Here is a 25600-nt window from a genome sequence, read left to right as displayed (position 1 = left end):
GGCGCAGGTCTCTGGGGAGGGGCAGATGACTGGGCTGCAGCCCTCCCTGTGCCAGGTGGCCTCTCACAGAGGTCAGAGCAGCACCTGCCCTCATGATGAGGTGCAATCCTGGCTCTCTTCTGATACTGCCATTCTTGCTCCCACACAGCTGCTTCCAACAGCCCACCTGGAACATCCCGTAGTCATTACAATTCACAGCACGGACACAAAGTGCCCCTCAGTTGCTGACATCAAAAGGGGCTGCCCAGCTGGAAGAGAGTTTAACTTTCTCTTCATCTGACTCACTGTTGCCATTTCCCGGGGTCCACCTGGCTCTCAGGGCCAACACAGAGCTGCAAGGAGATGCAGTGCGTACACGGGCTTTGGGATGCCTGCCAGGGACTCTGTAAGGTGTGCACGCGCTGTCATCACAAAGATGTTTTCTCTAAGGCACAGATCCAGTGAGCGTGTTCCTCTTCTGAGAGCTCTCTTGGGAAGACAGACATTTATGCCGTCACTCAAAACATTTCAGAAACGTGTTTGGGGATCTGCCTGGATGCTTGTACACATTCATCACGTTCTCCTCCGTGGACACATGGCTTGGACCTTGAGCATAAGTTTAATTTCCGAAGGCAACTGAGAGGCTTTTGGACCTAAGGTTGGTGGTGAATAGGGTGGACAGAAAAAGCTGGGAAAGAGTCTTGATGGACAATGCCCGCCTCTCCAGCCACTTTCCAGCAAGGGCGGGTCCTGGTTAGAGTGTTGGCTGACCAGGGAGCTGGAGGGGGAGGGTTTTGCGTCACTGACCTTACGGGGGGTCTGCGACCAGCTGAGCTTTCTTCTTCCTACTCCTTCTTCAGGTTATATACGTAATGGGTTTAATATTTATTAAAGTAATAAACTGATTTATTTTTTTACTCCGCTGAAATAATGCTCCCCTCGATCTCCTCACCCACTGCATCAGCAGGCTTCAGGGCTTCTAGTAAACAGCAGGCAGACCCCAGCCACTACAATGAAGTCTTTGCTCTGCTCTGTCAAAAACGCATTTTAAGCCAATCAAGAAATAATAATCCTGGGGCTTCCCTGGTGGCGCAGTGGTTGAGAGTCCGCCTGCTGATGCAGGGGACACGGGTTCGTGCCCCGGTCCGGGAAGATCCCACATGCCACGGAGTGGCTGGGCCCGTGAGCCACGGCCGCTGAGCCTGCGCGTCCGGAGCCTGTGCTCCGCAACGGAAGAGGCCACAACAGTGAGAGGCCCGCGTACCACAAAAAAATAAAAAAATAAAAAGAAAGAGAGAATAATCCTGAGTCAGGTTTTCTTAAAAAAAAAAAACAACTCTAAATTCAAAAATTCCATTTACATGTTATCAAAGCTTGATGATCTAAACACCTAGTGTTATGACAAACCCTAGGTAGCAAGAACTTGGGCTATGACTTAAGAGAATTTTCCAGACATCAGGGGGGAAGTGGAGATGCTTCCGGACTACAAGCAGGAGAGGAGACGGGAAAAAGGAGAAAAGGTCAGACATTGGAACTGCTTGCATCGCCCCTCTTCCGCCTTGAGGTTGAACAATGGCCGGAGCAGGTACAATAGAAAAACCACAGAGAGATTAAAGAGAAGCTGAAGCAGAGAGCATTTACGCCCTGCTTCCCACGGGGCACGTGGGAGCAGAATAAAAATGGTAACACGGAGTGCTCAGGTGGAGAGGAGGTGAGAGAAGGTGGTAAAGGGCGCCCCCAAGTCTCCCTCTGCCGTCAGATAGTGACTGAGCTGAGGGCAGGGAGAAGGCACATCAATCCCACCACAGAGGCCATGGCGACCGCGTGGCTCAGGGCCAGGCCCGAGGCGTGACAGCGCACCGAGTCGGGCCTCGGTCAGCCAGGGAAGGTCCACTGGACCCCGACAGCACCAGCAGAACAGATCACACCACACGCTCGTCCCAGGAGAACAGTGGGACCCAGAGGACAGCAGCGGGCACCCGAGGGCCAGCCACTCTTCTCCCATAGGCTGGGGGACGTTCAGCCTTTCCTTCCATGTGGGCACTGTCCTGGGGAGGCCGGAGAGGGGCCAGCCTTGAAGAAGCAAGAAAGCCCCCAAACAGAGTGGCTGAAGGAGGAATATTTATCCGAAAGAGACAAGAGCCCGAAACAGGCAGAGGCAGAAAATACCTTTTATTGGCTAGTTGACGTTTCCCCCCACCTCATGGTCAGTGCAAACTAGGGCTTCCTCGAGAGCAGTCGAGGAAGGTAAAGGATGCCATGATGATTGCACATCTGAATGTAACGCAGAGATTCTGACCTGCTAATGTGTGCTTGTTCTCCAAAAATCCATCTTTAATGTTCTGCCCCAGCTGAGGCCTCCATGTCCCCTCTTCGCGGTAAGGCGGCTGCAGTGTTTCACACTCAGGCTGCTGTCTTCGCTCTGCACATTAGTGCCAAGCAATCACCAGAGCCTCCCTCCTCCCCTCCCTCCCGTGGGTGAACCTGCCTTTTCCAGTCCTCGGCATTCAGTTCCTGCCTTTTTGGCGACATTAAAACACATACAACACACACTTGCGGCCGTGCTGGCTTTGTCGACAATGCCCATCTCTCAGGCTAGATCGAGAGCTGACTGGAGGCCCCGGCACAAAATACTTCCTTGAATGAAGTCACGTAGGTAGCAAAGTGTCAGATGGGATCTGACAATTCATATCCTAATTACCAGCAGGAAAGTCTCATGGCTTAGCCCATTTTGTGGTTGATATCTCGAGCAGGGAGAGATAAAACAGCATACATGAATACTGTATAAGGTTAGAACCAGGGGCTTCCCTGGTGGCACGGTGGTTAAGAATCCACCTGCCAATGCAGGGGACATGGGTTCGAGCCCTGGTCTGGGAAGATCCCACATGCCGCGGAGCAACTAAGCCCGTGTGCCACAACTACTGAGCCTGAGCTCTAGAGCCCGCGAGCCACAACTACTGAGCCTGCGTGCTACAACTACTGAAGCCTGTGCGCCTAGAGCCCGTGCTCCACAACAAGAGAAGCCACCACAATGAGAAGCCTGCGCACCACAGCGAAGATTAGCCCCCGCTCGAGAAAGCCCTCGCACAGCAACGAAAACCCAAAGCAGCCAAAAATTAATTAATTTTTTAAAAAAGAAATGTGACATTAAAAATTTTTTAAAGACTAGAACCAGACTGAGAATTTAGAGCTACTGTCTTAGTTAATAAAGTTCCCGTAAGTTTGGGATTAGCAGATACACACTACTATTTATAAAATAGTTAGACAACAAGGACCTACTGTATAGCACAGGGAACTCTATTCAATATCTTGTAATAACCCATAACGGAAAAGAATCTGAAAAAGAGTATATATATATATATATATATATATATATATATATATATATAACTGACTCACTTTGCTGGACAGCCGAAAACAACACAACATTGTAAATCAACTATACTTCAATTAAAAAAGGAAAAAATATTAAAACTGAACAAGAAATTAAACTACAAAGCTCCTATAACATAGTGTATCCAGCTGGAGCAGGTTTCTCTAACTGAGCACTGCTGACACTTTGGTCGGGATAATTCTGTGCTGTGGGCTCTCCTGTGCACGACAGATGTTCAAAAGCATCCCTGGCCTCTACCCACTAGATGCCAGTAGCACCTGCCTCCCAGTGTGACAGCCTAAAATGATGGCAGACACTGCCAAACATCCCCTGGGTTGGGGGATGGAGGATCATTTCCCCCGCATCGAGACCTCATGAGCCAGAACGACCACAGTAAAATCAGGAGTTGAGGAAAGTCTGCACTGGAGGGAGGTTGGACAAAACGGCTTTGCATAAGTCTCCGGTTTTCAACAACTGCGCAGTATGAAAACGTCAGTAATGAGAATGATAATGATGTTTCTTTAGTCTATTACTCCTAGAGTCTTCTGGGAACCACGTTCTGCTTCCCCCTTCCTTCTCTCACTCCTGTCTGCCCTGGTTAAAGAAAATTATAACAGCCAGAGGAAGGCTCTGACTCGGTCATCAAGGTCGGCACCCAAGCCAGAGTAGGGTGTCATCTTACCCAGCTTCCAACATGTGCTCGTCTCAAGACCTCGGGTGTAGCACGATTAGACTCAGGCCCACCCACCTGGATTTGGAAGAGTGACCATTTGACCCCCTGCGCACCCCTCTGAGCTATATCATTCCGCCATTCCTCTTTCCCTGCAAATCATAGAGATGCCAGCCCTCACCTCCGCAAGCAGAGGCAAAGCTAGACATTTCTGAAACTGGACGACATCATTTCCACTGGATCCCCCCAGCCCCCTTCCTGCAGCCAGCCTCCATCCCAGATACCCCTCTGCCCTCTCCCCAGGCTTAGCCCTGGAGCACAGATAGACATCGGGCTCCAGCTCTGCAGTGGCCTTTTGACATCCTCAGGGCCCCTGTTTACTCTGAGATTATTGTTACCTGCTCCCCCAAGCCACATCACTCCCTGGAGCAGTGCCTACCCAGGCTGGCCGGGCTGTGCACAGGGCGAGGGGAGTGAGTGAATCAGCCATGTTCACACCCCCCACAGCCTAGCAGAACACTCCATTCACATTCCTGTCCTCTTCGAATCATTTGTAAATCTCCCCTATCTCGTACCAGCCTCCAACCCTCCTTGGAAAACATATGTTTGAGAGGTTCCCTTCCTTCAGGATTTGGAAGTAGTTCTTACATGTCATCATCACTCACCAGCATTTAGCAATCATTGCTCATGTAGGACACTGGGACAAGAGAGATGTAAAAGGCGTGGTCCCTGCCCTCGGGGAACCACAAGCTTAGAAAAGTCAAAATAACATGGCCTTTGCCCTCAGAAAGCCCGGGTTTAAATCCTCAGGCCCTGACTTGTCTGCTGAGTGACCTGTAGCCAACCCTTAACTCTTACGATCCTGTTTTCTAATCTGTAAAATGGGTTTGTACCTCACAGTTTATTGTATAGGATCATTTAAGCACAAAGGACTTATTTGCAACAAGAGAGATGTTTAAGAATATACATAAATATCAACCTCCAGTTGGAAGAGAGGACATCAGGACATAAGAAATATAAAAGATGCACATGGATGTACATGTAACAGCAGACATATTTTTAGGGGGCCTCTTACGTATCTTGATGAATGGTCCCCTGTGGGCAAGCCAGCTTCCCTCTACCCTGACCCCACTTGCCAATACAGCTTCAGGGAGGGCAGAGAGAGATGGGCAGGAAGAGGTGGGCTTCAAAAGTCCAGAGCAAGGAGGAGGGGCCCAAATGGGGTGAGGTGAGCCCAGAGGACACCCTCCCCAGGTGGGACTCAGAGAGAAAACCATTGTGGGGAGAAGTTCTGCACCAGAGAAGGCATGGGCAGCCCCCACAGAATTAAGAGCGTGGTGAGCCGTGATGGACAGAGGTGCCTGCCTGACACTCAGGAAACCCCCTGAGTTCCCCTGTGGCCTCAGCAAATAAGGGACAGAGGCCACCAGTGTGATGCCACCAGAAGGCAGGGCAGGAAGCAGACCAACCACCCCTTCAGCAGACATGGCCAGTGCACAGGAGGCCCCATATGGCCATCTTGGGGAGGAGAGGACAGAGGAGAAGAATCTGGAGGACTGAAGAGTCTTCCCTTCCCAAAAGGGACCGAGTTACACCAGAAAAGACTGTTTCAACTTCTGGGTTGGACAAAGTTTTAAGTTGAGCTGGACTAAATTTAGTTAGTTCCCACTTCCCTAGGCAGGGCTCCTGGGGAAGGTGAAAGCGGTTGTAGATCACAGGGACTCCAGAGGCGCTGTCTGAGACGAGCTTTCAGAAAGTCTCCCGCGATAAGCGACACTTCTGCTCAGAAGGGACAACTCCAGTGGCCTTCCCGTATCCAGGGCTAAACAGGAGCCTCAGTGTCTCCTGGGCTAGTAGGTGGTGGCTCTCGGGCTCTGTCTGCAGTGGTCTCTTTCCCTCAATGCGTCTGGGAACCAGTCACACTCACAAGTCACAATGGACCCTGCTCTGCCCGGGTCCATTCAGCACTACCACCTCCCGCTCTGAGTTACGTGTAAAGTGCCCGTTCTCTGCACCTCCTTGGAGCCTGCAGGTGTACTCTGGGCTAATGGACCGTGCGTGCCTGGCCCCTGATAAATCCTGCCAAATCCCAAAGTAGGTGAATCCAACGGTTTCTGGGCCGGGTGCGCTCTTTCAAAATGGAGATGAGAACAAAAAGGCACCCGAAGCTCAGCCCTTCGCCCTCCAAGAATTCCCCTGAAATCACATAAGGCCCCCCCTTCGTCAGCATCCCCCCAAAAAGGAGAGTGCCTTCCTACATTTGAACCTCTCAGGCTCTGCACCGGGTGAAGGGGACATTTAATCCCCACTTTCCAGATCTGTACAGCTGAGGCCCTGAGCAGCTACGGGACGTCAAGGTCAGTCAGTGTCCGAGCCAGGTCTAGTGCAGCAGGATGACTAGCTTCCTGCCTTTCCACGCCCTGCAGAGCCCTCGGAAGCCGAAGCAAATTGGATTATCCCCCTATATGAAATACTGCGCCCTAGACTCCTGGGCAAGACGATCATGAAGTTTCAGGAGCCTTCTCTCCTCCCCTGAGACCACACACAGCTTCTCCTTAGCCTCTCCTCAAATCCCCGCTTTGCATCTACCTTCACTACTCCTCCCCCACCCCTCATTAACTTTTGGTTCACCTTCTGACCTACCTCATCTAGTAGCAGCTACTTACAGGGCAATGGCATGATACAGTTGCTACTTCTTGGAGTTGTTATAAAGATAAAAAGGAGATAATCTATGAAAGTGCTTAGCTTGGTGCCGGCTGCAGAGAAAAGCCTTCAATAAGGCTCCTATTATTAGCAATTACCACCCAACACAAAACAATCAAAAATACAGGGGAGGGTTTCCCTGGTAGCGCAGTGGTTGAGAGTCCACCTGCCGATGCAGGGGACACGGGTTCGTGTCCCGGTCCGGGAAGATCCCACACACCGCGGAGTGGCTGGGCCCGTGAGCCATGGCCACTGGGCCTGCGCGTCTGGAGCCTGTGCTCCGCAACAGGAGAGGCCACAACAGTGAGAGGCCCGCGTGCCGCAAAAATAAATAAATAAATAAATAATAATAAAGACATGTAGTCACCTTCAGGATGGGAATTTTATTTTTTCTTTTTTTTCCTTTGGCGGTGCCTCCCGGCTTGCAGGATCGTAGTTCCCCAACTGGGGATCGAACCCAGGCCCCTTGCAGTGAAAGTGCCGAGTCCTAACCACTGTACCACCAGGGGAGTCCCCAGGTTGGGATTTCTTTATTCGAAATACCTGATCCAGCCTGATGGCCAAGAGTGATATTGGCAAAGAAGGAAGAAAAAACACAAGTAGCCTCTGATGTAAGATACCCCTGTCTTCATGATTTAATAGTGATACAAGGCAAAGGGCTTAGGTAACAGATCAGAAGTCCAGTAAACATTCACGGAGCCCTGCTACACCCCAGGCACGGTGGATTATAGAGATGCAGAAGAGAGTCAGTCCCATGGAACACACAGGCAGGGCTCCCAGGGTTATTACAACCCCTTCTGCCCATCGCAGTGCCCTCTTCCGGGAGGACGAGGAGCCATGTCAATTCTCTACTCATCGCAACCACCCGGCAGGCTGGGTTTGATTACAAGCCCACTGTACAGCTGTGCAAACTGAGGTGGTGAAGTCACAGGCAGACCATGAAGACCCAGGTCTCCCTGGGGGGCTTTTTGCACCCGGGGTGCTGAATTAGGCACTGCTGGTAGCACAGATCCAGAGAAAGAGAGCAGCCTTCAGGGAGGGACATGTCCCGGAGCACTGCAGGGTGGTGGATTCAGGGGCAGGGAGAAGATGGCAGGACCAAGGTGACCTGGGGCGGGGAGAGCACAGTCTGGCCAGACCTGGTCCCCGCCACCCCACTGGCATATTGAGGTACACTTTCTCCGTTCTGTCGGCCCACTGCACACTGCCCCCTTCTTTTGGAGAACCCCCCTGTGGTCTGGGGGGAGCCTGGCAGTCAGAAGAGCAAAGCCCATGACCCAAGCTGAGCCAATCAAATAGCACCTCACCCCTCTGGCTGAACCCAAGGAGTGGGCAAAGATCCCAACCACCAGATCAGAGACTTTTTCTGAGATCTGTAAAATCAAACGTGGTTTGCGATACTACCAAGTTGAAGTCTGGAACCCTAGTGGTCATCTCTCCTTCTGCGTGAAGCCTGCCTGGCATGGAAGAGGGTGGAGTGGAGACAGGACAGGCAGAGAGAGCTCCAGGAACACCTAGATCCCTAGATCCAGGCTTCTCGAGGCCAGCACTGCCCTTCCCTTTCCACGGTCTAGTGGGATGAGCCAATAACTTCTCCTTTTTCTTTAAGCTGGCTGGGTTGAACTTCTGAAGCCAATGACTAAAGGAGTCCTGGCCAGTCCAGAGTCATGACTTACCGCGTCGGGTGAAAGAAGCCAGAAGCATGTACTTCGTGGTGGGACAGAATCTATTTCTGTGGACACAGAGGCCTCAGAGGGACACGCATGGGCCAACATGCAAAGGAGAGACAGACGGTGCTGGGACAGGCAGCAGAGGGACAAGCGAGGTGCCCGCAGTTCCCTGTGTGATGCGCCAACCATGAGCCTTCACTGGAAGTGGGCACCGCAGACGCGCCCGACAGGGCATAATCCCACACTTAACAACTTATTCCCTCTCACTATGGTGTGGCCCTGAGGTCTCCTCACACTGGAGGGATGCTGTGTGTGTGGCCCTTGCTAGATCTGGTGAGCGTGGGCTCTGCCAGGAAGACCAAGCGTGGTAAGGCTGCAGCTGCAGGGAACCCCTCCTCAGTGTGTCCGGGTGAAGAACTCCAGGCCTGGGGATCCAGGGAGGGATTTTTGTCTGGGGGCTGTTTCATCAACAGATAGCATTTGATTACTGGTGTGGAGGCAAACCACACCGCCCTCAGGCAGAGACTGAGTCACGCAACAGAAAGTCATATTACACAGTAAGAATTACCTGGAGCAATTGAATCTTTAGCATTGCAGACTTCCCAGTCTTTCTTCCTATAATAATGTCTCCAAAGAAAGTTAGCTCCTGGACTCTACATGAGCACAGACTCTGGTGGGAGGCAAGGGGCTCACATGGCGAGGATGAAGCCTGGCTTGGCGAGAAATACATCGTATATATATAATATAATTACATTGAAATAGTTATCAACATATGTTTTTAACATTAGAATATGGTAAGGTTCGTACTTCTTTATTAACATTCTATATAAAAGTTTTGGAGTGGCGACTAATAAGCACCATAATTATGAGGTAACGATGAATATGTGGTATTTTGAATTATTTGCAACAATTGTAATGTAATATGAATATAAGCCATGATTTCTATTACTGTGCTTCATTGTCTGCATTCATACCAAAAGGAAATAAGTTAGTGAGAGTTGGTGTAACTAAAGATGTAACGGTACAATTCTTTCATGCTCTGGAGATAATGTTCAATATACAAATCCTCTGGTGGCCCACTGACTCAAATTCACACTAAAGTGTAAATGATTGTCCTGGGCCCTTTCCTCAGAGTAGATAAGACAGTGGTGATAGTGGGACTGAATATGAGGTCACTAAGCACTGGGAATCAAATAGAAGGGAAAGATATTCCATGGTGACTGAAGCAGCCACACTTCAAACCTGCTGACAAAAACCCTCACACACACACTACCACGGAGAAGGACATTCACTGCACCATTTTGTATAATAGCTGAAGAGAGAAAATAACTCGTGTCCATCAGTAGGAGACAGGCTAAATCAACTGGTACTTCGCACAATGGACTGCAATATTCTGAGTGGTTACAAAGGAATGAAGCCCTTCATACGCTGACATGGAAAGAGCTCCAAGACATTTTATTTAGTAAAATAATAACAAATAATGGAAAGGTGCTAAACAATGTTTACAGTATGCTGCCTTCAAGGGAAGAAGGGGATACAAATTAGAATACGTATTTAGACTTGCTTGAATTTGCATAAAGAAACAGTGAAAGGATAGGAAAAAAAAAAGGTTCCAGGACAGCAAGCAGTGGAATAGATGGAGACAGACAGGAAGCTGAATCTTCACGGTGGACCTTTCAGCTGTTTTCATTTTTGAACAGTGTGTATTCAAAATAATAATAAAATCACGGTAACACAAAACTGTGTAAAGGACATCATTTTCATTATATAGATCAACTGTTAAAAAATAATAACAGGACTTCCCTGGTGGCGCACTGGTTAAGAATCCGCCTGCCAATGCAGGGGACACGGGTTCGAGCCCTGGTCCGGGAAGATCCCACATGCCGCGGAGCAACTAAGCCCATGCGCCACAACTACTGAACCTGCGCTCTAGAGCCCGTGAGCCACAACTACTGAGCCCATGTGCTGCAACTACTGAAGCCCACGCGCCTAGAGCCTGTGCTCCGCAACGAGAGGCCACAGCAATGAGAAGCCCGCGCACCGCAATGAAGAGTAGCCCCCGCTCACCGCAACTAGAGAAAGCCCGCGTGCAGCAATGAAGACCCAACGCAGCCAAAAATAAATAAATAAAATTTTAAGATAATAATAAATAAAAAATAATAACAAAGATGTTTTAAACCTGGAATAGACCCCACTGCACTGTGCTGGGCTGTGTCAAGCCTGAAAGGCACTGAACAAACATGAATCCCTGTCACACCCTGATTCAACAGGTGCAGCATGACACCCCCTGGTTCTCTGATCAGGAAGTTTTCTTCTTAATCTCGTCACGATCCACCCCATCGTTAACGCCACCGAGCTCAAGTCTCACAGGCCACACAGGTTGTTGTCACTCAGCTCCTGGCAACCACCCTGGTGCTGATTTGCAGGCCTGGCGTGCAGGCACCCACTTCGATACACGTTGAGGCTCCATCTGGTCCACAGGCCCTCCGGCCCCGTACCCAGCATCCTTCAGGAAATTGGACTCAACACCCGCTTTCCGCTCTGCTCATTAAAAACCACCACTGCAGCAGGGCTAACCCGGAGCAGCCTCCACGGCGTGGCCCCCTCACTTTGACGTGAGTCGGATTCGGAGAATCAGGTTCATTTACTGCTCCTCTAGCTGCAGGCTCCATCAGCAGCGCACGCTCACCATGGTAACGCTCAGGCCTCTTTTGGGAACGCTTCTTTTCTCTGAGCTTAAAACTATTCAAAGGAAGATCTATCCAAGTTGATCAATTAAAAGACACTTATTAAATACCTTTGCCAAAGTCAAAACACCTACAACAAGAAGCTGTTAAAAGCATAGATTAGAAGCTGTGTTTCCCTGAGACATGTGCTCAATTAGGTTAAATATTTAGCTGGAAGGAAAAAGGCACAGCACAGTCATCCAGAGCAATAAAAGGTCAGAACGCTACCCCTGTGTGAGCCCTCACACAAAGGCTTAGGAGACTGTGGCTTTCAGGGAACAGGGCTCGCGTCTGTGTGGTACCCGAATCGTTCTCACTGCTTTGTGCTCACGCACCACGAGCTCTGGCTAAGGGGATATCGGCTATACTCGTCAAAGGAGAGAACATTGGAAGCATTTAAAATAAATGCCGGTGATTCAAAATCATAAAAGTTTCCCACAGGCTCAAGAGAACAGGAGGAACAAGGAGAAAAAGGATGGAGGGGAAATCTCCTGAAGGATAAAGGGTGATCGGGGCCACGTGGATGCTGAGATTTTGTTTTTTTGGCTAATTTTCAGCAAATAGGATTTGTCTCCTCTTGCCTTCGTTTCCAGGTCTATTTCCTGAAGCTGTCACTGGCTGGCCGTTTGGAAGCCCAGCGAATTCAATTCGGAGCCGTGTTGTCCCTGAAACGTCAGTGTTGTCCCACTCAGTGAAGAAACTGTGATGCCCTGGGATCAGGAGGGCTTATGAGATCAACAGTGCTGATCTGCTATCAAGGAAAACCTCGGTTTCCAACACTTAAGGCTAGAACGTACAAAATAAATTATTTCCTCAACTTAACTGAGCCTGATTTGGAGGGAATATGAAAGGTTGGGAAGTGAAGCTTCTTAATCCCAGGATTCCGGGCTGGAAAGAAGCTTGGCTGGAAAGCTGGGATTCTTCTTTTCTTACTCATGCTAAGAGCATCTATTATGACAGCCCATGATTATATAGACATGGTCATTCCACAGGGCAAATTACATCCACTTAAAGGTCACTACAAAACACAGCACAGCGTGGTTATCTACTGCATGCCTATAATTCTGGCTCGTGACTCTAGCACTAAAAGGGGTTAAATGAGCCTATGGAAAATCTCTTGTTAGGAGGAACCAAATGTAGTTCCAGCATTCCAGACCCAGAATGGAGAGTACGGTCTCAAAACACAAACGCATACGGATAAGTCACAGACATAATGTAGTCGGTCAACTCTAACAGCGTAATCTGACGTTACTCATTACACATACACACCTGCTCTCTCCCAAATCAAATAGGACTCTCCCCAGTTACTCACCTAGCACACCCTGACAAACGTCTGCACGCGTGGCTACACCAACGATAAACTGAGGGCTGGGAAACAATTCCTGAAACCAATTGGGAAAGCAATTGCAAAACCCAAGTCACCAGATGCCCAGTGATGGTGACAGCAAGAGTGAAAGAACTTGATAGTCCCAAAATTCATGGAAGAGACCTAGGAGAACATCTACTGCACATACCGCCTTTTATTGCTGAGGATGCTGAAGCCCAGAGAAGGCAGGAGAGCTACCCACAGTCACACAGCCAGGGGTGGCAGAGCAGGAGCTGGTGCCCACGGCCAGCTCTGTATCGCTATACATACTGTGTGGGTGTGTGGGTGGGAAAGCGGGTAGGGGGGAGGGTAGGAGAAAGGCAAAGGCTGAGATAATGACATGAGGAACTGTGACCTCACCCATTCAGACAACACCCCTATTTACAGGGAGAGGATGAGGCTAATGTATAACACTCTAACAAAATGCCCTGCACCCTGTACATGCTCATTAAATACTTGACTCAATGATGACCCCGTGTGCTGATGGAAACACTGAGGCGTCAGGAAGTGTCCTATACAGAGAGGAGAACTCAGCTCCATTCCCACATCTGACCTACGCTTTCCCTGCTCACCTACCTCAAAGTGGCAGCCCTACAGCCTTGTATAAAGCTGCTAGCTCCTACCTAAATGGGCCAAGACAGTGCCTTTGGACTGGCTTTTTTTTTTTTCTTCCAAATATTAAAAAAAATGATTAACTTGTTTTCTATTAAAAAAAATATGTGCATATGGGTAAAAAAAAATCTAACAGGGCTTCCCTGGTGGTGCAGTGGTTGAGAGTCCACCTGCCGATGCAGAGGACACGGGTTCGTGTCCCGGTCCGGGAAGATCCCACATGCCGCGGAGCGGCTGGGCCCGTGAGCCATGGCTGCTGAGCCTGCGCGTCTGGAGCCTGTGCTCCGCAACGGGAGAGGCCACAACAGTGAGAGGCCCGCGTACTGCAAAAAAAAAAAAAAAATGGTTAAGATGGTAAATTATATGTTGTGTGTATTTTACCACAATTTAAGAAAAAAAGAAGAAAGAGAGGGAGGAAGGAAGGAAGGAAGGAAGGAAGGGAGGGAGGGAGGGAGGGAGGGAGGATGGAAGGAAGGGAGGGAGGGGGGAAGGGGGAGGGAGGGAGGAAGTGGGAAGGGAGGGGGAGGGGGAGGGGAGGGAAGGGGAGGAAAGAAGAGCAAATGAACTCATTGGTGCACCTCATTTCTGGACACCCAACCTTCCTGCAGGCCCCTGAGAGACTTCAAGGGAAGAAAGAAATGAAGCATTTAGGAACAGGCTGAGTTTTCCCAGGTTCCAAGGCACCTTCCCAATAGAGATAGAATCAGGGTCATTACAAACTCAAGAGTCTATTCAATAATCTGTAAGATCTTAGAGGATAAAACTGGGTCCTATAATGTATCCTGTGATACGTGAGCACAGCCTAGTCAAAAGCAGCTGAGTGAGAATCCTTCACTGATGACTGGGGATGGAGAGGGTACATTCTGACAAGCTTTTATTTATTCATCTGAAAACTCCCAATAATGGGAGTACTTCAGTTCCACATTAATCAGGTTCTACTACCTCATGGTCTGGCTTTTATAGCATTTTGTTGACAGGCACAAATCAGCATTCCAGTCTGAATTTATCATATTTATGTGGACAGTGAGACCAGGTAAAGACACAGTTTAGGGGAGAACGTGAAATGTGGTTGAGGAGGTGAGGGCTTTAAGAGTTTCAAATGAAAGAGAAAAACTAGGCAAAGGCTAAAGATACCTGATTTTGGTCACAGAGTGAAATCTTCTCCCCTCCCCCCATATCCATCTCCCCTCCCCCAAGCTCCTGGGGGTCCTTCAGTTCCACTCGAACGTATTCTCCTCCCCTAAGTCTTTCCATCATTCAGTCCTAACATCCCACATTGCCATGCCCGTGATTGATGCCTCTGTTAGCACTTCCTTCATTCTGCCCAGGATGTCGGTCCTTTATTCATGTGTCTGCCTCCTCACAGTCTCCCTCAGAGCCGAGATCCCAGCTCAGTTTCTCCCCGGCCACCTTTCTAAACAGGGCATAGCCAATGCCTGGCCCAAAACAGAGGCCTAAAAAAACTGTCTGTTGAAATGAAATGTGGCTGCCAACTCTTGACACTAGAATATAAAACCATGGTTCCCAACCTTGATTTTGCCAACGTCCCAGGGCACCCATATAGGTTCCAGAGGGGCATGGAAGGTGGCTATGGGGGGCTGGAGGGGAGAAGGGCAAAGGAGTTATGCTCAGAGGTGGTAACTGTTGTGTAAAATTGATAAGATGAAAACAGAAGGGGTAGAGATAGTTGGAGTTAAAGGGTGATTTTGACCACATCCAAGGAGTTATTCTCTCCTTAACTTCCCTCTTCAACCATTGCCAAGAAAATAAGGACCATGGCTTGATTTTTCCCATCGTGGTCTAGAAGACAAACGGCCCCCTGGCCAAGGGTCGCAAAGCGTGTTCTCTTATGAGACTTGTGGGCCAGGCACTGAGCAGAGCACTTCAAAGGATTATCTCAATTCTCACAACCACTCTGTGTGTGGGAGGCTCCTATCCTTGAGGTTAAATCACTGACAAGGGTCACAGAGCAGTAGGTCATGGGCCCAGGTTTTGAGGGGATGGTTCTACATCCCTTGCCCTTGAGATCTGGGGTGGGGGGTAATCAGTGACAGCATCCCAGAGTCCCTGACTCCCATCTGTATTCACAGACCCCCAGCCCCACCTCTCCACTCCCTAGCCTCAATAGAACAATGACAATTCACAACCCTGCACACTTCAGCAACGACGTCACAATGTACCCCAGGACTGATTACTTCTAGCATTGGTTTTTTCCGTCTTGCACTGGCCCAGGGGTCCTATGCAATAGCTACCATGCCTTCTGTGCCTGTTATATGCCAAGCACTGTGCTCTGACCTTTATCTCCAGTCCTTGTACCAACACTGAAAAATAAGATGCCAGTAGCACCATTTTACAGATGAAAAAACGGAGGATCACAGCAATTATCTGTCCAAGACCACACAGGCAGAGGCAGGATTCAAATCTAACTTGTCTGTTTCCAAAGCCAGTGCATGCCTTCCCTCTATACATTATCACCTCTGAAAAGATGTTTTTTAAAGTGGAGGGGTGGGGGTAGGCTGAAATACGGGTTACAGGAACATAGGGCCAAGAACCATAACTTCTCCCTCAGCTACTTTTGACCAGAAGCGAGGGCCCTCCATCCTGACACTCAACAGCAAACCCATCTCCTTACCGCGGGCTGCTTCCAAACAATGCCTTGAGTCTGGGGGGAGCATCGTCCAAAATCCTCGTAGTCCAAGGCTGGTGGGGACGCTGGGAACTCTGGATCCTTAACTAGGACCCCTGAGTCCAAGCACTTCTGCCTCAGGGTCTCAAAGTCCTGGCCCAAGTACTTCACGGCTTTCTGGTTGGAGCCAAGACCTTCAGCTGCCGCCTGCTGCTTGGATACTCAGCCACCAGCGCTGCCATGGTCGAGGGCTCCGTGGGGTAGACAGAAGGGCAGAGCTGCTCTGTGCTGTCAGAGATCCACCCCACGGGGAGGGGAGCTGTAAGGCAGTGTGAAGGGGAGGTGGAACAGGTAAACATCTCACCCGAGGCCCTGCTCCAGAGGGAAGTGAGTCACAGCCAGGAACAGATATGTACCCAAGGTGCAAATGAATCTGCCCCACCCTCCCCTTCTGCTTTCAGCAGACAATTTGGAGGCTGGGAAACTTCCAGGGCCCCTCCCAGGCCATTAGCCTAAGAAATCCATTAGGATCACAGCCATCCATCCCCATCTCATTGCAAGACCCTGCTTACTTCCCATTGGTCCCATCAGCTGAGATGAGAAGGCTTATTGGGCAGCTTGAGGCCAGTATTTTCCAAGGAATTGGTTCTCAGCAGGAGGGTATGGGGTTAGAGGGGTCTCCTTTCCTTCCAGAAAAGTTTAGTTCCATATTCGCTAGGAGGACAAAAATATCAGAGAAGGGTGATTCATGGAGTGGATCAGAGTAACCCCAAGCAGAGGTGTCCCTCTACAAGTGAAGGCTTTGGCCTTTGCCTGGGTATCTAGCCCAACAGCACCAGTAATTAGCTCTGTCACCTTGGGCAAGTTAGTTAACCTCTCATCCCCTTAATTTTCTCACCTGTAAAGCGAAAGGTAATCGTAGGTTCTACCTTATAGGGTTGTTTGGAAGGGTGATGAGATAGTACACGGAATTTGCTTAGAATAGTACATAAGAAACACTCAGAAAGTACCAGTCATGGTTATTCCTAGGAACCAGGACCAGAAAGAGAAGGCCTGGGGAATAAGAGTTGTGGGTTCTAATCTCAGAAGGGAAATGGGCTCTGGGACCTTGCATTAATCGCTTTTCTCAGGGTTCCAATTTCCGAGGCCCGGTTTACCCTAAGGATCTGGAACGTCAGTGATTTTTGAACCTGGGAGGGGGAGTGGCTGAAAAATGGTCCTCCAAAGATACTGAGTCCCAAACTCTGGAACCTGTGAATAGTACATACCATATTTGGAAAACGATCTTGGCAGTGGTGATTAAGGATCTTGAAATGGGGAGATTATTGTAGCCCTAAATGGAATCACAAGGGTCCTCATGAGACAGAGGCAGAGGGAGACTTGACAACAGACAAAAAAGGAGAAAGCAGTGAATGAATAAACACCCACAGGTATAAGATGCCCAGTGGTTGGATAGATACATACCAGGTATAGTGGACCCAGCATCTTCAGGCAGGGAGCTCATGAGATTGTCTTCCCTGCTTCGGTTTCTCCCCGAGCCTCCCGGGAACACTCCCTTTAGACTGACTGAAATGAACAAGCCCTTCTCCATCTAATCACTGAGTAAGCACAGCTGGTAATTTCCCTTCTCCATAAGGGTCTCCTTTGGGGTTAGCAATGTCTTTCCCACCCCACCTGCCTAAATCACCTCCCTTGTCACGTCCAGATGCTGCATGAACAAATTCATCCTCATCTAGGGAGACAGGTCTGAGCTGCTGGGAAGAGAGCCCTCATTTTCCGAGCCAGGAGCCATCTCTGCTCACCAGCCCCACCTGAGCTGACAGCCAACGTCTCCCCGTTACCCAGCCGGGTTCCCGCTGGCCCTGTCAACCTGAACAGACATCTCCCCAGCCTCACACCTCAGACACCCCACAAGAGCCACTGCCAGGTCCACCCAGGAAGCCCAGGATCCACAACAGAGGCCGATGAGGCCGGGCAGAAACACACCTGCCGGCACCGACTAGTAAGAACACTTCTAGGCAAACAGCGTTGGTGAGTGCAGCTCATATACAGCGCTCAGCTTATCCACAGCGGCTCCTCTCGGCCAGAAGGACAAGGCTGCATTGTGTCCTCAGCAAGGAAGACAAATCACCCCAAAGCCCAAGTGTGCTTTTCAGACAAAGTCTGCAAAGCTCTTTGTCATGCAGAACCTTAACTTCAGTCTCTCTCCTGGGCCTTCCCATTTCAGAATTCTAAGGCAAGCATGGGGTGAGTCCAGTGGCAAGAGGATTACAGAGTTCTCATACATCGCTGGTGGGAATGGAAAATATACAGGCACTTTGGAAGAGAGTTTGGCAGTTCCTCAGAGTGACAGAGTAACTTCTAGTAACATTCCACTCCAGGGAATTGAAACAGACTTGAAAACTTAAGTCCACACAAAAACTTCTACTCCGACGCTCATAAGACATTATTCACAGTAGCCAAAAAGTGGAAACAGCCCAATGTCCGTCAACGCGTGAATAGACCAACAAAATGTAGTACAGCCATGCAACTGAATATTATGCAGCCATAAAAAGGAATGAAGTACTGACATAGGCTACAACATGGATGACCCTTGAAAATATTATGCTAAGTGAAAGAAGCCAGTCACAAAAGGCCACAAGTTGTGTGCTTCTAGTTATATGAAATATACGGAATCGGCAAGTCCACAGAAACAGAGTAGATTATTGGTTGCCGGAAACTGAGCAGAGAGGGGAACGGGGACTGACTACAAATAGGTATGAGGTTTCTTATCGGGGGTGATGGAAATGTTCTGGAATTAGATAAGCAGTGATGGTTGCACAACATAGTGAATATAATGAAAAAAAATCACAGAATTGTATATTTTTAAATGGTGAGTTTTGATTATGTGAATTATATCTCAATTAAAATTTTTAAATAAAAGAAAATAGTATTACAGAGAAGATGGCCTGCTGTGATCCACGTGTTCATGAGTCGTCTCTAGGTAAAAGATGGGCTCCCCGTCTGCCCAGGACAGGAAGTATCCCATCACTCCAAAGAGTGCCAGAGCTGTAAGACTGATCCGTATCTAACCAGCTCTGAGAAAACAGAAGGCTGGGAAGGCCAGATGTGTGGGCTCATCGCTCTCCAGGTCTGTGGGATCGCACACCACCCCAGTCTCTCATCCCTGGCAGGAAAGGGTGGATCCGCTCAAGCCCAGCTAGGAGGCTAGCTGAGACTGCCCCCCAGTGGCCAACCCAGACCCTGCGGACCCAGTGTGACTAATGTAAAAACTTACGTTTGAATAGAGGTAGCACTTTCAAGTCCATGACCCATTAGAGAGTCACAGCAAGTCTATGGGTAGATTGTACTGTCAGACTAACCCAAAGTTACTCACCTGGCAAACTTGACCCTAAGTCTTCTGATTTTATTTATTTATTTTGTTGTTGTTTTACAGTATTTTTTTAAATTAATTCATTTATTTATTTTTATTTTTGTCTGCCTTGGGTCTTCGTTGCTGTGAATGGGCTTTCTCTAGTTGCGGCAAGCAGGGGCTACTCTTCGTTGCAGTGTGCAGGCTTCTCACTGCAGTGGCTTCTCTTGCGGAGCACAGGCTCTAGGCATGCAGGCTTCAGTAGTTGTGGCACACAGGCTTAGTTGCTCCATGGCATGTGGGATCTTCCCGGACCAGGGCTCAAACCCGTGTCCCCTGCATTGGCAGGCAGATTCTTAACCACTGCACCACCAGGGAAGCCCAAGTCTCCTGGTTTTAAATTCCATGTTCTTTCCAGGGCACAGGACCTACACTGCCTACCAGTGGGAAGCCCTGGCCTGGGCAATAGGCCATGAGGCAGGATACCTGAGAGAAAGAAGCCCATTGACCATTTGGCTCTCCAACCCACAAGCCTTCTCTGCACCGACACTTTGCTGGGCAGGGGCAGCCACCAAGTAGAAGGATCAAGAGACAAGTAAACACCACCCCTGCCCACAAGGAACTTCAATGCTATAGGAGAGACAGAACAATACTCAGAGAAAGGAGCGGCCAGTTCTGAGGTGACAGATGATAAGGAAGGCTTCATGGAGGAGGTAGCATTCCAGCTGGATCCTGAAGATTTAAGGGACCTGAAGGATGATTAGGATTTGAAAGAGGGCAGTGAGAAAAGGGCATTGGAGACTAGAGAAGCAGCAAGAGTAAAGGCAGGAAGGACAATTAATATCCTTCAGAGCGGCTGGAGTGAGGGATGAGGTGATGGACTAGATGATACAGTTTGTAGGGGCTTTGAACATGGAATTTTTCTCTATAGTTAAGAGGCAATCACTCTAAACCAGGCAAGAATAGATGACGGCCTAAATAAGGTAGTGGCCGTGGGTCTGGGCAGGTGGCGAGATGAATTGCCAAGGGTCCCTCCTCTGCGTGTACAGGAGTGGCTGGGAAGGCTGGGTGGGACAGGGGACATGGCCAGGATACCGCTGGCCTCACGGAGACCCTCTCCCACCCCACCCCTAGAGCTCTAATGGTTCAGGACTCATGTTTTGAGCAAATAGGGGCAACGTGATTTCCTCCAAAAAGGAAACTACTTCCTAGAAAAAAAAAAAAGCTTGGAAAAAAGGTGAGAACTGTCCTGGCCCAGCCTGTTGTAGAAAACAAGGCCATGGAAGGCTGGAACTGTGCACATCTAAAATTTATCATGCAAGCCTTCAGAGTGCCATGGGTAATTGCTGGAGCTTAGTAACTGTTTTCGAGGTCGTTCTTTTGGGCACGTCACTATGTCACACACTCCCTTGCCCTCTGTCCCTGCCGCCAGGGGGCCATGGATGTACCTGCATCGTCAGTTTTCTCCTTCTCTATGAGGTCATTTCCTTCCGCATACAACCTTCCTTTAACTTCTCCTCTTTCTAACCTTTCTTGAACCCATATCCCTGATCCATTTCTCCCTTTCTTTTTACAACAGAATTTCATCAAAGGGGTATATACAGTCACTGTGCCTAATTCTACCCTCCCAGGCTCTTTTAATATCCCTCCAGTCAGATTTTCAGGATAAACCACTGCGGCAATGAACCTCATGACCATGATGTTGCTAAAACCAATGGTTATTTCTCTGTCCTCATCTTACTTGACCTATGAGTAGCAATTAGTCACAGATCAATGCTCTTTCCTTCCAGAAACAGAGAGAGGGGAAGAATTTCACGAGGGATGTCCTTGAGTGGGCAAGAAAGGATCAGATCTAGAACCCAAAGGAAGACATTGGCCTTAGCTAGTAGTACAGAGAGTCCATCCCTAGTCACAGGAGAGAAGGCAGAACAGATGTGAACGTAGATATGACAGTGGGACCCTGGAAAGTTCTCTTCTGACTGCTTTATTGTTTACTCATGGAAATAGGAATTAAGGACATTAGCTGAGAGTGAGAATGGGGTGGAGGTGTTGGAGATTTGAAAGAGGGAAGGGATGAAAGAGAATGGGAGAATGAAAGGATGGAGACATAACAGTATGGTTGCCAGGCAACACTAACAGCACAGTGGAGTCAGTGATCATCAACTGAGTGTGAGACAAATCAGCCTGTATATTAGTTACCTATTGCTGCTAACAAATTATCCCAAACTTAGTGGCCTAGAACAACAAATACTTATTATCTTACCATTTCTGTGGGGAAGGAAGTCAAGAATAGCTTAGCTGCGTGGTTCTGGCCCCAGAGTCTTTCTTGAAGCTGCAGTTAAGATGTTGACTGGAGCTGCAGTCAACTGAAGGCTTGACTGGGGTGGCAGGATCCACTCCCAAGATGGTGCACTCACATGGCCGTTGGCAGGAGGCCTCAGTTTCTCACTCTGTGGGGCTCTCCATAGGCTGCTTGAGTGTCCTCATGACATGGCAGCTGACTTCCTCCAGAGCGAGCAATCCAAGAGACCAAAGAGGAAATCGCAGCACCTTCTACAACCTAGTTTCTGAAATCGCACACTGTCGCTCCTGATTTATTCTACTCATTAGATGCAAGGCTACTAAGTCCAGCCCACTTTTTTTCTTAATAAATTTTTATTTTATTTTATTTATTTATTTTTGGCTGCTTCAGGTCTTCGTTGCTGCACGCAGGCTTTTCTCTGGTTGCGGCGAGCGGGGGCTATCCTTCATCGCCGTGTGCGGCCTTCTCATTGTGGTGACTTCTCTTGTTGCGGAGCACGGGATCTAGGCGCACGGGCTGCAGTAGCTGTGCGGCACGTGGGCTGAGTTGCTCCGCAGCATGTGGGATCTTCCTGGACCAGGACTCGAACCCGTGTCCCCTGCATTGGCAGGTGGATTCTTAACCACTGCGCCACCAGGGAAGCCCAGTCCAGCCCACTCGTAAAAGGAGGGAATTAGCCTCCACCTCTTCAAGGGAGGAGTATCAAAGAATTTGTGAGCATATTTTTAAACCACGACAGTTTGATTGTATTCTTTATTCCAGTCATGTTCGGCTGTGCAGGTACAGGTGCGGGTGCAGGCATAGAATAGGTGGAAAGTTGGATTGAACAGGGTTATGGACACCTGAGAACAGGAAATCTAAGAACCAGAGTCTTGATGGTACCAGGCTTTCTGAAATCAGAAGTTGAATTCTGCTGAATGTTGGATACTCATAGCTCCCCCAGCCTCAGTATCAGGACTGTGGCTCCTTCCACCACTGCCCTCCTGTTAGCAAGCCTCTGTTCTGGTCAACCATCTCATTCTGTCTGGCTATCAGCTGGCCTCCTTGGACTGCTCATCCTTTTTGCTCCAGTACAACTCTGAGTTTCCCACGGCCCATCGTGTCCTCTCCAGCTCCAGTTCTCTCTCTTGACTTGTCAAGTAAGTGAAACTCCCACCACTAACTAGCAAATCATTCCTTCTGTGTTTCTCAGTCCAGTTTCCCAAGAGAGAATCTAACTGGCCCAGCTCCCCTTTTGGAGCCAGGCCACTTGAGTCCTATGTCACTGACCAGTTTAAGGGATAAGCTGCTGCACGCATGAAGTCCACGCTCTGTCCATACCGCTTGGAGCCCGTCACCATTCTGTGCACCTGGGCTCTGATGAGCGTCACCTGCTGGCAGCCCCTCCCTGTGTCCCTCTGTTGGAAGGAGGCACTGATCTCAAGCTGTCAGAGCCCACTTTGCCAGCAGTCACGGAAGCCAAAAGTGCCTCTCTAACTGGGGCCGTCTGCCCTCCAGGGTGCTTGGTGACATACTAGAGCACAAACATATCTTTTTTTTGGACTCTCAATTTCACTCAAAGATTTTTTTTTGTAAGGCAAATTAGGGGGGTTTTGGGGGGGGTTGTGGGGGGGGGTTGTGGGGGGTTTTTTGCGGTACGCGGGCCTCTCACTGTTGTGGCCTCTCCTGTTGCGGAGCACAGGCTCCGGACGCGCAGGCTCAGCGGCCATGGTTCATGGACCCAGCCTCTCCGCAGCATGTGGGATCTTCCCGGACCGGGGCACGAACCCGTGTTCCCTGCATCAGCAGGTGGACTCTCAACCACTACGCCACCAGGGAAGCCCGCAAATTAGGTTTTTAATAAGAAACATATTTAAGGGCTTCCCTGGTGGCGCAGTGGTTAAGAATCCATCTGCCAATGCAGGGGATGCAGGTTTGAGCCCTGGTCCAGAAAGATCCTACATGCTGCGGAGCAACTAAGCCCGTGTGCCACAACTACTGAAGCCCGCGCACCTAGAGAATGCGTTCCACAACAAGAGAAGCCACCGCAATGAGAAGCCCACGCACCGCAACGAAGAGTAACCCCCTCTCGCCACAACTAGAGAAAGCCCGCGGGCAGCAACAAAGACCCAACATAGCCAAAAATAAAAATAAATAAATAACTAAATCTATTTTAAAAAAAGAAATATATTTACGAAGATGTCAGACTCTTCCGAAGGATTTTGTATTTGCTCTTCTCCAAGTTTAAATGTCCTCATTTTAGTGGGTCAATTTTTGAATGTGGGGGAGAAAAACCCATACATAAAAATATACAAAATAAAACACACCCAAAAAGGAAAGATAAACACAAAGATCAGAAGGGTTTTTCCTTCCATCTTGAAGAGGAGGGAGATGGGGTGGGAGAGGAGCAGAAGAGAGGTATACATTTCAGGTAATGTTTCCATTCTCAGGTGGGTGGTGGGTACATAGGAGTTCATTATACTATGAACAAGAAATGAAAGAAAACCATGCATGGACTAATGATGAGCTTGTGTCCTAAATCAAGGATTATAATTAATCTAATTTTGGACATTAACAGAAAAAACGTTCCCATAGCAGGCAGAAGGGGAGATATTTATGGACTGGGAATTTTGTGCAAGGAGCCTCAAATCTTATAACCCTGGTACCACAGCAGAGCTTGGCATGAAATTGGTTGGAAGGAAGGTACTCACAGCCCATCAATCATTTTTCCCTTGCAGGCCATAGGCTGCACTGGAAATAGCCACGTTTCTCATCTCCCCCCAACCCCATCACTAGGACAAAGAAAACACTGAATTTTCCACTGGGTTTTTCAAAGGGGAGGCAAAGGAAGAAAAAAAAAATCTTCATAGGTGTTTATCAGACTTCCAACTTCCAGCAAACTTTAGAGGAGTGCCCCAAGCTGAACCTGTGAAAAACCAGGTGGGAACTTGGGCACATCATAGCAATTTCTCAAGGTTGATTCCAAAACGTCGAGGTAGATCCTTTCCATGGTTACTATTTGAACATATGTCCTATCCAGTCTTTCTCCTAAATGTCCCTTGAGTTACTTCCTTCTTCTCCATGCCCACAGCCACAGCTTAAGTACAATTCTTTTTTTTTAATTAATTAATTAATTTGTTTGTTTGTTTATTTTTGCTGCGCTGGGTCTTCGCTGCAGCTCGCAGGCTCTAGGTTGCAGGACACGGGCTCTAGGGTCTGCGGGCTCAGTGGTTGCGGTCCGTGGGCTTAGTTGCAGTATGTGGGATCTTAGTTCCCCGACCAGGGATCGAACCCGGGGGGGCTCCCTGCATTGGGAGCACAGAGTCTTAACCACTGGACCACCAGGGAAGCCCCTTAAGTACAATCCTTTATCCCTTCTAGCCTGGATCATGGCGATAGTCTTCCAAATTTCTCAAATCTCTCCAATCTCCAGTCTGATTGTTACTTTAAGTATTTCAATGCCCCTCATCTTGCCTTAAAGATGATGTCCCAACTCCTTGCCTTGGCATCGTGGCTCTCACCACCTGGCTTCTACCCCAGCCCCATTACCACAGCAACCCTATCTGCCCATGCTTCCTCCATACAGAGCTATGGGAAACTCCCCCAAAGCTACCATGCCTTTTAACAACCCCCCATGCTCCCTCTAACTGAAATGACAGTCACTCTGTTCTCTCCCTGCTTTGCCATGACCCGTCTTTCTAGATTACATTCAAGTATCAATTTTCCAGAAAGGCTCCCAAGGTAGAGGCCATCCTGTGCATTACACTGAATTGTAATCATCGGTTTGCTTCTTGGTTCTGAATTGCCTCCACTCCTCCCATTAGAGTTAAAATTCCTTGCATGCAGGGGACTGCATTTTTCATCCCTATGTCTCCACTCACCCTTCCCCCACCCCATTATCTCAAACCCCTTTCCTTTGGCCCAGTACCTAGCACATATCAAATATTCAATACATGTTTGATGAATGAATAACTAGCTAAACATACAAGTTATATTCAGGCTTTGTATCTTGCATCCTTGGATTAGCAAAAGACAGAGTATAATTAAGCCCAGGATGGGTAAAATTATAGGAATTTCAGTACACATGTATCCTGAGGGCTCTTATTTTATGCGTAATTCTCTGAAAAGGTTTGCAAGTATGACTTAAACCAAGACAACATAAGAAGGGGTTAGGGAAGGGCTAGGGGGATCTAGGCAAAATAGTAATATAAATGCAGCCAATAAGAGCCCTAGACCAAGAGT

General features: G+C 48.8%; 1 protein-coding gene across 1 annotated transcript in view; it reads right to left on the bottom strand.

The window, feature by feature from the left end:
- LOC137209638 (calpain-8-like) overlaps positions 1-25600 on the bottom strand; it is a 101193-nt gene that overhangs the window by 45947 nt on the left and 29646 nt on the right. Inside the window, 2 exon segments of the mRNA XM_067711185.1 lie at positions 12434-12503; positions 15732-16013. Of these exon segments, the coding sequence (XP_067567286.1) occupies positions 12434-12503; positions 15732-16013 (352 nt within the window).

This window comes from Pseudorca crassidens, chromosome 2 (genome assembly GCF_039906515.1).
Source record: "Pseudorca crassidens isolate mPseCra1 chromosome 2, mPseCra1.hap1, whole genome shotgun sequence".
Classification (NCBI taxonomy): domain Eukaryota; kingdom Metazoa; phylum Chordata; class Mammalia; order Artiodactyla; family Delphinidae; genus Pseudorca; species Pseudorca crassidens.
This window is presented reverse-complemented; position numbering and strand designations above follow the sequence as displayed.